Consider the following 12,946-nt stretch of genomic DNA (forward strand, 5'->3'; position numbering starts at 1 on the left):
TTGTTCACATACATGATTAATTTGGCAACAATATAATTAAAAATGTTAAGAGCACCTTGGATCCAGAAACTGTAATTGATCTTGTAGAGCTCTCGAATTTGGCTGGAGATCTTTGGTGGAAGAAAGCTTTGCTGGGTAGAAGCTCTCAGAGCAATGGGAGGTTGGAGGTTTGGGGAATTGTCTAGGTGAGATGATTGTTGGCTTCATCTGTTGGCACATTGCCTGGACTTTTTTTTGTTTGCAACTTACCAAATGGGTGGGTGGTAGCAGAAATTGGCAGTGTATTTATAGCATTGAACTTAATAATGCTGCACTGGGAATATTTATATTTAGGTTTAATACGTGCAGCATATAGGCATTTGTATCTCTGTGTATTTTTTTATTGCCCTTAAGGGACTATTTGCACTGTCCACATTTGATAATTCACTGAAGGACATTAAGACTGAACTGTAATGTCAACACATTTTTAGAGATGTCTTAGCCTTGCCAAGTTGTCAGAGAAGCACAATAAATAAGACATAAAACCCATTGAAAGGTCCCTGTGAGACATTGGGGCTTTGTGAACTGGCTTTCATGGGTGGTATGGATAGGAGGGGATATTCTTTCTCTAGGCATGGTGTAAATCTAGAGAAGGAGCACCTGGATGGATAAAGATGTGGTCCTGTCCAGGGGGAGAAGAGATGACAGGAATCCTTACAATGCATATACAATCTCATAAATAGCTTACACATTTATAAGATGGGTCTGTTTTCCCCACACTGTAGCATAGTTATTTTTTTAATTAAAAATTTAAAAAATTCATTTGCTTTTTGTCAGTACCGAAGCTTATATTGAGGGCCTGTCCCTTAGCTTTTTCCCTTGACGCTTTGAGCTTTGGTTCAAGTGGTAGAGCTAATTGGAAGTAAGAGACTCATAGACTCAAGGACTTTTCTTTCTCAGGCTGGCTTCAAACATTAGTCCTCAGATCTCAGCCTTCTAAGTAGCTAGGATTACAGGCATGCATCACCAGTGCCTATTTTATTTATATTGAGAAGACCCAATATAGGAAGTTTAGCTGGGCATTGGTGGCTTACAACTGTAATCCTACCTACCCAGGAGGTTGAGATTCTGAAGACTGAGGTTTGAAGCTTGCCCTGTTAGGGAACTCTCAGAGACTCTTACCTCTACTTAACCACCCAAAAGCAGGAAGTGGAGGTGTGGCTCAAGTGGCAGAGCTCCAGCCTTGAGGAGAAAAAGCTAATCAAGAGCACAAGGCCCTGAGTTCCCACCCCAGTATTGGCACAAGGGAAAAGAAAAAAGAAAGTTTATTTTTAAACTCTTGTTCATCTACAGACAGAATTTACTGCAACTGCAATTCTAAAGTCTGGCACCAGTTCCAGAATCAGATAGAAGGCTTTTTGGTCTCCATTTATTAACTGTATTAGTGGCGTTGAGTGGTTTTGAGCCTCAGTCTTCTCCTATAAAACTGGCGACAGACTAGACAGAATTCTGGAACTTTTCTCTGTACCCTACAGTTTCAACGTAAGAATTCTATTGTAGCAGAGACTCCTGACTGCTTCCCCACAGACCTTTGTCTCTTCTTTTTCTAATTCATTGGGGTTATGTTGGGGTTAAAGTGTTGGGTGAGGAACGGTGGGTGGTGTTGTGGCAATATGAAGCATTTCTCAGTTGTCCTGGCAGTGAGAGATCTGAAGAGATACTGGGTAGGGCTCCTGGGAAGACTCATTAAGAGTTGCAGATGCAGCTGGAATTGCTGGCCTTTTTGTCTTATTTCATCCTCTATCTCATTACCTAGTATGTGAGTGGGATGGCTGGCATAGTGAAGGCTCTACTCTGGCCATGAGATGACCTTGAGGATGGAAGCCAACAATAGTAAGAACAATATTAATACTAATAGAGTGGGAAGATAGAAGAAGCTAGGTGCATATGGAGCATCATGGTCACCCTGTCTATCATCCATTTCCAGCCCTGTATCCCATGGGATTATATGAAGCCTACCTTAATCCTAATTGATACCTCTATGAAGAAGCTGATTTGAATCAGTGGTAAAAAGATAGGTCTTAGCATTTATCTTTCACACCCCTGTCTCCTCTCTGTATGAGCCAAGATTGTATTTCTAAACACCTGCCAAAATTAGGGATGAGTTTTGTTCTGAGCCAAATCTTGCTCAGTTCCTCACGTTTCAGTGAGTCAAAAATTATAAGACAGTGAGAATCAGACCTGATTCCAGGTTGTTTTTCATTTTTTTTGGTTTGTTTTGTTAGTCATGGGGCTTGAACTCTGGGCCTGGGCACTGTCCCTGAGCTCTTCAGTTCAAGGCGAGCGCTCTACCTCTTGAGCCACAGTGCCACTTCCGTTTTTCTGCTTGTTAATTGGAGATAAAAGTCTCCTGAGCTGGCTTTGAACCATGATCCTCAGATCTCAGCCTTCTGAGTAGGTAGGATTACATGTGTGAACCACCAGCACCCGACTTGTTTTTGATTTTTAAAAACCTTCCATTTACCCATGTGCCACTTAGCTACTTAGGAGGTTGAGATCTAAGTATCAAGGTTCAAAGCCAGCCTGAACAGGAAATTCCGTAGGACTCAACTCCAGTTAACCACCAAAAAACCCTGAAGTGGATCTGTGGCCCAAGTGGTAGAGTGTCAGCCTTGAGTGAAAAAACTAAACTAAGGGATAGCAACCATGCCCTGAGTTCAAGTCCTGATACCAGTACACACACACACACACACACACACACACACACACAAAACCATTTCTTTATTAAGGAATGCACAGATATTACTGGTACTGATTTTAATCTTCTAGATAGATTGTTATGCAAGATCCCCAAGTTGGCATAACCCTCTTGGTCATGAACTTGATCTTAGTAATCTTTCCTGGAGCCCATAGTCATGCTAGGAGGGGAATGGAGTTGGGGAGTTGTTCCTACGTTTTGTTAACTTCTCTGAAGTTGTTCCTACGTTTTGTTAACTTCTTCAGAGGCAAATCTACAGGCTCAGTCCTGGAGCAAGTCCTCATTGCTGGCTTTATTTGGAGTGTTAGAGGCCATTTTTTCTTCTTCTTGACAGCTATTTTATAAAGCATGTAAACAAGCATAACTTCTAGACTTAAAGGTACTCCTTATGGGGAATTTGCAAATGCTATTTCTTCTTTTGTAGCTCTCTGTTTAATCCATCTTTGGTGTTGTGCAGATTTCTGCTTAAGAAAATATTCATGGTTGGATGCCAGTGGCTTATGTTTGTACCTAATTACTCAGGAGGCTAAGATCTGGAGATTGAAGGCAGCCAAAAAGATGAAAGTGTGGTTCAAGTGGTAGAGTAGGTGGTTATTTATAGAAATAATAGACATGGTAGGACACTAGTGGCTCATGCCTGTAATCCTAGCTACTCAGGAGGCTGAGATCTGAGGATCAAGGTAAGCTGGCAAAGTCAGGAAAGTCCGTGAAACTCTTATCTCCAATTAGCCACCAGAAAACCAGAAGTGGTGCTGTAGCTCAAGTGGAAGAAAGCTCATCTTGAGTGAAAAATCTAAGGGACAGTTCTCAGGCCCAGAGTTCAAGTACCAGTACACACAGACACAGACACACACAGACACAGACACACACACACACACACACCAATCTGCTTAAGTACACACAGACACAGACACACAGACACACAGACACACACACACACACACACACACACACACACCAATCTGCTTAAGTCCCCTTAGCTAACTCCATCATCTTTTCTGTGATTAAGGTACCTAATAGTGTACCTAATAGTACCTAATAAGGTTCCTGAGAGTCTAATACTGATTGAGAATCTCCCCCTTACAACTATGGTTTCAGTTTTATTCACTAAGCCATTCAGTGTACAGACTTGTTTGAATTGCTAGACATTTCTGGTTAAAAAGAGTATTGAAAGGAAAAGAGCACCTTCCTAGCAAGTGCCATGTTCCATCTACTCCAGTACCATGGAGGGGAAAGAAAGAAAACTACCCAAAGTTTCTTTCATTGATTCACAAGTAATTATTGAGTAATTATTATGTGTTAAGCATCAGGATAGTGGAAGAAGAAGAGCCATCTGGCTCCATCCCTGTGGAGTAGGGGACACCAGAAAGTATCTACAGTGTGTGTGTGTGTGTGTGTGTGTGTGTGTGTGTGTGCACGCGCGCACGTGCGCGCTCGCTAGTACTGGGTCCTGAACTCAGGTTCTGGGTGATGTTGCTTAGCTTTTTCACTCAAGACTGGTGTTTTACCACTTGAGCCACACCTTTACTTCTGACTTTTTGGCAATTCATTGCAAATGAGATTCTCTCAGATGCTTGCCTGCTTCCACTGGGTTTGAATTGTGATCCTCAGATCTCAGTCTCCCCAGTAGCTACAATCGCAGGTATGCGCTGCCAGCACCTAGCTTAATTATAGTTCAGTGAAAGAAGTTAAGGATGTGTTAAGAAAACATCACAGGAAGTCGCTGGGCTTTTGTCTCACCTGGGACATGGTTCACCATGGAATGGTCATATACCCCGGGAAACAGCTGTCAGTCAGTGTCTGTAGATATTTTGTTCCTGGATGGTGTGACCAGGGTTCTGCCTGGCGCTGGAGCCTCAAGTAAGTACTTCATTAAGGCTTCCTAGAAGAAGTGGCATTGTGGCTCAGATGTAAAGGAGAGGCAGCAGTCAAGTATGTGGAGGGAGAAAGGGAACATCTTAGCGAGGGACAGAACCTGGTGACAAAGCCAAGAGGAGGAAGGTAAGTTGCATGGAGGGGCTGGTGAAATAGGTAGGGACCAGGGGGAGGTAGGACCATGTAGGCCGTGGGGAAGAATTGAACATTAAAAAAAAATATGTGTATATACACACACTTTTTATTGCTTTTCTAAAGGTGATGTACAGAAGGGTTGGAGTTATATTAGTCAGGTGACTTGGGACAATGTCACCCTTCCCCCTCTCTCTTCCAGGGATTTGGGTCATTTTGAGGGCTGTCTTGGGGCCATACATGCCATAACTTCTGTGTACCTGGGATTGGGGTTGGGTGGGGGCGGAGGGTGCTGGGGTTATGGGGAACCACGAGGTAACTGCTCAGTGAAGTAGTTGTAGACTCATGATCGATGGGCTCAGTGGGCTGAGCCCATGGTGGGTGGGGCAAGGTTGAGTCACTGGTCTCCTCCAGAAGCTGCTGGGTAGAGAGTAGTACTGTTTCCTGATGGGCCTTTAAGGAGAAAACCAGATTTAAAAAATTGCTATGGTTAAACATGCCTAACCTAACTAACTACTCTGGAGGCTGAGGATCATAGTTTGAAGCCAGCCCAGGCAGTCTGAGTTTCTTATCTCCAGTGAAACACTAAAAAGCCAGAAGTAGAATTGTGTCTCAAGTGGTAGAGCACACTAGCCTTGAGTGAATAAAGCTGAAGGACAGTGCCCAGGGCCTGAGTTCAAGCCTCAGTATTGACATGCAGGTGTGTGTGTGTGTGTGTGTGTGTGTGTGTGTGTGTGTGACAAAGAACTAAAATTTATCATGTATAATAATTGGTAGGTGTACAGTTCTGTGGCACTAAAATACCCAGTCATATCTTTTTTTTTTTTTTGGTGCTATTACTAGGGCTTGAACTCAGGACCTTGTGCTCTAGTTTAGCTTTTTTTTTTTTTTTTTTAAACTCAAGGCTGGCACTCTACCACTTGAGTCTCACCTACTTCTGGCTGTTTTTCTTTCTTTTTTTTTTCTGGTTAACTGAAGATAAGAGTTTCTCAGCTTTCTCTGCCTGGCCTGATTTTGAACCAGGATCCTCAGATCTCAGTAGCTAAGATTACAGGTGTGAGCCATTGCTCCTGGTTCTCCAGTCATTTTTCTGAATTGTGCTTTAATTTTAGAAGAATGTGAAGCTGATAGGTTCTGGACAAGTTGGCCTGGATGTGTGTGGGTTGTTAGGTGCCTGCCAGTTCTGCAGCTCAGGGGAGAGATCCAGCTGGGGAGAACTTGGGGAGTCCTTGTATCAGTGGGAATCTCAGTAGTTTAATTTTGAAAAGAATGGAGCCTTCAGTGACAAAATAAATATACTTCAGCATCTATTGAAAATTATATGTCATAGCAATTTGTTAAGAGTTGGAGACAGTAGTCTTTAGCTGTATGAAAGGAAGCTGCAGGTTTAGGTTTTTTTTTAAGAGTAAAATTCTCATCAAATAAGATTTGCACATATCTCAAGTATGGCTGTGCTATTTTCTCCTAGTGATATGACTTATCGTCACTCCTAATAGAATATGTTATGAAACTGCACAGGTGATATATTTTAGCCTACGTTTATTGCTTCCTGTAAGAAGCTCAAGGCTTTTCATGCATCGTGTTGGATTTATCTTCTCCGAATCTTGAGGGTGGTGATGTACTTTGTTTGTGAGGTGAAGTGAAAAAAGTGAAGTGGACAGAGCTTGTGACAACAACTCCATCCTTCCCCCTTAAGTTCCTGTGTAGCTCTCAGTCCTCATGTGTGTCAGATGGTAGCAGGCTTGTTAAAATGTAGCTTGCTGGTGTATTTATCTGTATGTGTACTGTAATAAAATATCTGAGGCTGGGTTGAAGAAAAGAGGGTTTGGAGGCTAAGAAAGTCCAAGTAATTCAGAATTGTCTTTTGCTGTTGCTGTGGCTTGAAGTGGACAGAGACCATTGTGTTATATTTTTCTGGCTCTGCAGTTGGCAGTGACCTCTGGGGTTGCAGCCCTGTAGCAGACAACAATGTTATAGCAGCAGACAACACCTACTGCTGCCACTGTAGTCCTGGATTCTTGTCTCAGCAATTCAATGAGTGAAGTCCAGAACAGGAGAGGATGTAAGCAATTTTATTTAGAGCAGTATTGCAGTCATGGCCTCTGCTGCTCAGCTGCTCTCCCAGTCCATTGTATGATGTTTCTCTGGTTGGCTCTCCCTCTGGCTCTAGGGATTTTTATACCCAAGGCTTTGCTCTGATTTAGTTGCCCCTATGCAAATGAAGCATGGGACAACTGGCCAATCAGAAGACCTGCTAAGTCACTTGGGGGCTGCAGATCTGAAACTGTAGTTTTCAATTATGTCTGTCTCCTGTACCCACTGCTGTTTCCTGTACCCACCACTGTCTCCGACACTCCTCCCCCCTCATTAAGATTATGAGGAACTAGGAAGCAAGCCATAGCGAATCCTAGCTGTAGCTATTCTGAACATCAAGAGAATATAAAGATGACTTGTGGTTACTTTGCCTTTAAAATGAAGTAAGGACTTGTTCTGGAAAGAGCAAAGCACAGAAATGAACCCGATACGCATCAGTCAGGTGTCTTATCTACTCAGGAAAGGAACTGGCATTCCAAAATTCAGACTAAAGTCTTTCTCTGGTTCCAACATCATTTGTAGATTTTCAAATCCTACTAAAGGGATCCTATTTATGGGTATGGGTTAAAAAAAATTAAAGCAGTAGATAGCTGCAAACAGGTGTTTGACCATATACAAGGACATTCCTAAAGGCTCTGAATGTCTTAGATTGTAGCCATGCATGGTGACACACCTGCAGTCACAGCACTCAGGAGGCAGAAGTTGGATTGGAAGTCTGATGCCAGTTTATGCCAAATAGTTCCAGGCCAGCCTGGGCTATGAGACTCTGTCCCAAATAAACCCACCAAACAACACCAAAAACAAATGCCATGGATTGTATAGTACTGATGGAAGTGAGTTACTAAAAATATCTGCATTTTGTAATAGATAAGATGGCCAATAGTTCTGTGCACATTGTATGTTTAAGAAGCAAGCCTGGCGGTTAACTTTTAGTAGTCTGATTGCGGGAACCAAGAACTAATTTCCTTGTGTTTGAATATTTGCTCTGTTCTCCTGTTCAGGGTTTTGGGTAGTAGACTGCAACTAGAGATTTTTCTCACTGTAAGTCAGGATATAGGACATACTTAATGAGGGTGAGGTCCAACTCCGCTTGAGTTGGAATTTTCTGGTTTATATATCCTGAGTAATTTGTTTAAATGAGGTATGAATCAAAGAAGCAAATAATCTTTTTCTTTCTAAATACATATGGTTAATTTGTATTTTCTGTCCTAATTACTTATATATACCCTCTGACCCATAGAATATACTGACCAGTATAGGTACCGTGCTTTGACCTTTTATGATAATTGTGATAATCAAGCAGGGTTGGTGACTCAGATCTTTCTCCTGACCTGTGTAGCACTAAGGACAAAGCTCCTTGAAAGAACTCCTTAAAAATTCCTTAAACAAGTACATTCTTTCCCTGCCAGGCCTTTCCATTTTGTTTCCTTTATAGTTTGGTCTCTGATATGTTTGGGGAACCCTGCCCTGTTCCTTGGACTATGGGGCCTGGGTGTGGAGATCAAGTCATGTGTATGTGTGTGTAATACACACTCACACACACACTCACACACAGTGCATAAAGGTTCAAGGCTGGCATTCTGATCACTTCAACCTTTTTCTCGATTAATTATAAGAGTCTCAGTGACTTTTCTGCTCAGGCTAGCCAAGCCATGCTCCTTAGATCTGAGCCTCCTGAGTAGCTAGGATTACAGGTGTGAGCCACAGGACTTGGTGTTGGGGCCTCTTACTGTACAGTCCGTTGTTCACTCTGGTCCTCCATCCTTGGAGGATAGCTGTTAAGGGAGGTTTCCATGTGAATGTCCTGAGCTTCTTCCTCATCTGCTTATGGCCCTTACTCTGTAGCTTATCCATGGCTGCCCAGCCAAGCAAACTCTGTAAAAGCTGGAATCACCTCCAGATTTCTCCCTCACTGCCCCTCTAGTCCCTTCCCTCCTACACACATAGACTGTGTGCCAGGAAGGCTGCACCTTCTGTTCCCTCATCCTCCAGGCCTACTGCTCCAGCCACTATTACACCTCAGCTCGGGCCCAGACCTACCTTTGCCTCCTGCCTGCATCCTCCTAGCTGCCGTGTTTATGTCCATGTTTATGTCCTGCTTTGTCTCTGTCTCTCTCTTCCTAAATGCTCCTTAGCTTCTCCAGAAATCAGTCTGTAGTGGCATTCACTCCCTCCTTGGAATTTGACTATCAGGAAGACTGATATTATATCATTTGCAGGGAAATGGATAGACCCAGAAAAATATATGCCAAGTGAAGTAACTCAAGCTCAGAGAAACAAACAGCACATTTTCTGTCATTGTTGGACGTTAGATCTAAGCCATAAACATATATGAAAATATCTACTGGGTTATATGCACATATACACAAACAAGTAGACTAAACTCTGGGATATTCGGGGGAGGATTCCAATGATAACTCTTAACAAAATGAATACCAGGAAGCTGAAACATACTTTGTCAGGGTTAGCTTACGAGGAAGAGAAGGCAGATGAATGGAGAGAGGAAAGGACAGGTGAATACAGTCATTACATTTAATGTACATAAGTGAAAATGGAACTTGGTAATAAGGATGTAGATGGGGGTGGGAAAGATGGAGGAGAACCATGGAAAGGTTTATAAGTACTTATAAACTGACTTGTTGAATTAAAACCTCTTCATATAACTGCTTAAAGGTATTTTTTTTTTTTGTGCTAGCCCTGCGGCTTGAACTCAGAGTCTAGTTATTGTGCCTGAGCTTTTTTTGCTCAAAGCTAGCACTGTACCATTTGAGCCACTGCTTTATTTCTGGCTTTTTGTTTTGGTGCTTAATTGGAGTTTCATAGACTTTCCTGCTTGGGCTAGCTTTGAACTAGGATCTTCAGATCTCAGCCTCCTGTGTAGCTATGATTATAGGTATGAGCCACCAGCACCTTGCATTCAACATAACTTTAACTTATGGTTCACAGCAGACAGAGTGACTCCTGTCTGTTGAACAAATAAAAATAGGATGTATAATGATACCGATAACTGTTGATTCATACAGCACTTAGCATACACCACCTCACCCTGTCTAAACATGATACCTGCTAGGTGATTGCCACGCACTGTGGGCTGCTTCTGTGTTGGCCCTCATGTGATTGACAGGACCTTCCATCCTTTGCCTTAGCAGTAATTTCCCATGATGGTGGATAGAGTTGCTTGCTACTCAGCGAGTCTGCAGGTTCAGGGATCGGTGGACTCGTCTCCAGAGCGTGAAGGAAAGGCAGCTGTGTCTCCATCTCCTGTTGCTGGGCAGCATGCCTTGGATTCCCTTCCCTCAGCCACTGTGGATTACCATCAAAGTCTGTAATAAGAAGCAGACAAATTGGCCTTGGGCTGTGCATCCTGGAGCTTAAGGCCCCCGTCCTGTGAACCTGGAATTAAACCTGGAAAGCTCCAGGGAGGGGCAGCCTTTGGAGGCCACAGCTGTGCTGGGAAACTGAAGCATGTTTTGTAAGTAGGTCATAGGAAAGAAAGTGAGGCCCCAAGGTTTTCTCCCACAGAGTGTGAGAACAAAAGGTCTTCTAAGCATCCTGGTGAGAATCTGAGCGCCAGAATATGGCTATGGGAACTTTGGCCAGAGTGGCAGAGCCACTGTGCCAGGTTTGATTCTTCTCTCCTGGATTTTATGCTGGGTACTGACAGACATCATCATTATTGTCATTGATTAGCATGGCCAGCGATGCCAAGGGGCCCCAGGTTTGGGCACCATTTCATTCCTTCCCACAGTGTCCCTCAAAGTAGGGGATCTTGATGGTGATCTTCTAGATTTTGCTTGGTGTCTGTAACAGGAGTTATAGGAAGACTTTGGGAGGACAAATCAAGAGAACAGAAATGAAAATTGAATCCTGAATCCCAAGGCACAGTTATGTTCCCTGCATGGTGACTGGGGTTCTTTGCCACCTCCCAGGAACCAGAGAAGGTAGTTGATTAGTGTTACTTAAATGCACTGCAATTAACTCCTCCAGTTTTCTTGTGCCCTGGGGTTTAGGCCAGTCAATAAATCCTAGTCCCAGGTTAGTTGTAAAACCTTGATTTATCTTTCTATCTAGGTATGCTAACATATTCACTGGCTTGAATTATTTAAAGTTATCAAGGAAAAGGTCTGATTTCTATTGCCTGCCCTGATTTGCACTTTAAATAGTACTGTCTGTCTCAAGTTGCCAGAATTCATGTTGGAAAAAAGAAAAGAGAGAATTACTTTTAAATAGCAGTTTGGTACATAAAATCGTGATTTACCTTGGATTGTTTCTCCAACTGTACATTAAAGGTATAAAGTCCAGGTTTTCAAGACTCTGCTAAATCTGGAGATTAGCATGAAATCAAACAGTAAACCTTGAGTTCTAGAGTGTTGTCTTCTGCGACCTTTGCCATCTCTTCCTCTCTCATTTACTAGCCTATAGCTATTGATTTATGCATAATCCATAGCTATGCACAACAGCAAGCTTGTGTGCTTGTTTTTCTTTTAATGTCCAAGAAAAATTAAGTCTTTTATCTATGTGCATGCAAATATAGGTCAGTTCATGTGGACATGAAACTATCAATTTGGTAAGAACATCTAGAATGAAAATCACGTGGAAGTACATACATGCATATATATTTATATAAATATACTCCTTATACTGCTTTGCTTAAGACCACAGAAATTTTAAAAAAGAGCAGTGACATATCTCTTCCCACTGTATGAAAATCAAAACTAAGAAGAATTCAAAGGTACTAAGACTTACACATACACTTTGGTAGTTATGATCAAACAAATCACTACCGAATGAATCTTAGAATTGTTGAAGGTGACCTCCATTTCTTACTTGCTTCCTTTTTTTTTCACTTTCCTCATCTATTCATACTCCTTTAATTTCATGAAGCCTCGAGTTAGTTGGTAGGAATCCTGAAAATGATTTGTTATTTTAAGATTATGAGTGATATAACATACTCTTTGTCTTCAGAACACATTTGGGAAACTGGAGGCTCAAGTGGTAGAGCACCAGCCATGAGTGAAAAAAGCTAATGCTATCCCAGTGTGTCTTGATTTCAACAAGCAAGATTTGTCACATTGGCAAATGGTATTAGCTGCTTGCTTATGATAAGCAATGCACTGATACCTTTCAAAACCAGCAGAGGAGAGACTATATGTGATCTTAGGTATTAGTGAACTCATTCTGTGTACTTTGTTCTTGGGGCCAGCAGTCAGTAAAGCTATATTCCTGGTCTTGTGTAGCTTATAGTTCATTAATATATAAATAATAGACAAATAACCACATTATGTCAGGTGGTAATAGATGCTCTGATGGGAAGGAAAGCATCTTGCGGGGGATAAGCCATTCTAGACTTGGGAATTTGCTAATTTAGATGAGACTGTCTCTGGGATGGCTCATCTACCATCTAAATTCCACCCAGACTTCCTATGACTTGCATTTCAATTTTGTCCTGCCATTTGAAATGTCATTTTGGAAATGGAAACAATTAAACCATGTTAGTCATTTGCTTTTCAGTGTGAATATGTTTTAGATTACTTCCTTTGAGCAGATGTTAATGGAGAACTTGAGGCAGTGGATATCTGGGGCTGTGGGTGGGCTGGGGAAGGATGAGGTAGAAGGAAGTGAAGTTTCTGCTTTTGAGAGGGTCTCCTCTGTCTCTCAGGAGCCCTGCTAGAGTCCTCCTTGTGGTCTGTGGTTACCCTCCAGTATCTTCTCTCCAGGCCTCTCAGTGTGTTCCTGCTTCAAAGCTTAGCCCTTTCCTCCTGGGCATGCTAATTGGAGGAGGCCAACCCTTTGCAAATGCTCTCTAAGCATTTCTTTAGGAGAAATGTGCTTAAAGTATTGTTTTGTTTGTTAACCTTCCTGACTGTTTGGCTTTTCATTTGGCTTTATGTTTTCCAAGTGTTGTTACTCTCATATTGTTACTGTTATTATTTTTTAATGGCTAGGCTAAATGTATCTCCAGGGAGATACTTATTTGAGGTTCGTACTCAAAACCTTAAATCACTGGGAATGGGGAATGATTTTAATTCCGCTGGCTCTCCTGCCCAGACACTTTAGTAGAGTTCTGTAAATTCTACTCAGGATCCAAAGCATTGGCATTACACGTTA

The 12,946-nt window shown here is 42.2% G+C and overlaps 1 protein-coding gene across 1 annotated transcript in view; it reads left to right on the top strand.

Annotated features, from left to right (window-relative positions):
- The first annotated feature begins 1,822 nt into the window (after positions 1-1,822).
- B3glct (beta 3-glucosyltransferase) overlaps positions 1,823-12,946 on the top strand; it is a 110,187-nt gene continuing 99,063 nt past the window's right edge. The window contains exon 1 of the mRNA XM_013027267.1: positions 1,823-1,872. Coding sequence (XP_012882721.1) covers positions 1,845-1,872 — 28 coding nt within the window. The 5' untranslated portion in view covers positions 1,823-1,844. The remainder of the gene's footprint in view (positions 1,873-12,946) is intronic.

This window comes from Dipodomys ordii, unplaced genomic scaffold (genome assembly GCF_000151885.1).
Source record: "Dipodomys ordii isolate 6190 unplaced genomic scaffold, Dord_2.0 Scaffold102, whole genome shotgun sequence".
NCBI classification, from domain to species: domain Eukaryota; kingdom Metazoa; phylum Chordata; class Mammalia; order Rodentia; family Heteromyidae; genus Dipodomys; species Dipodomys ordii.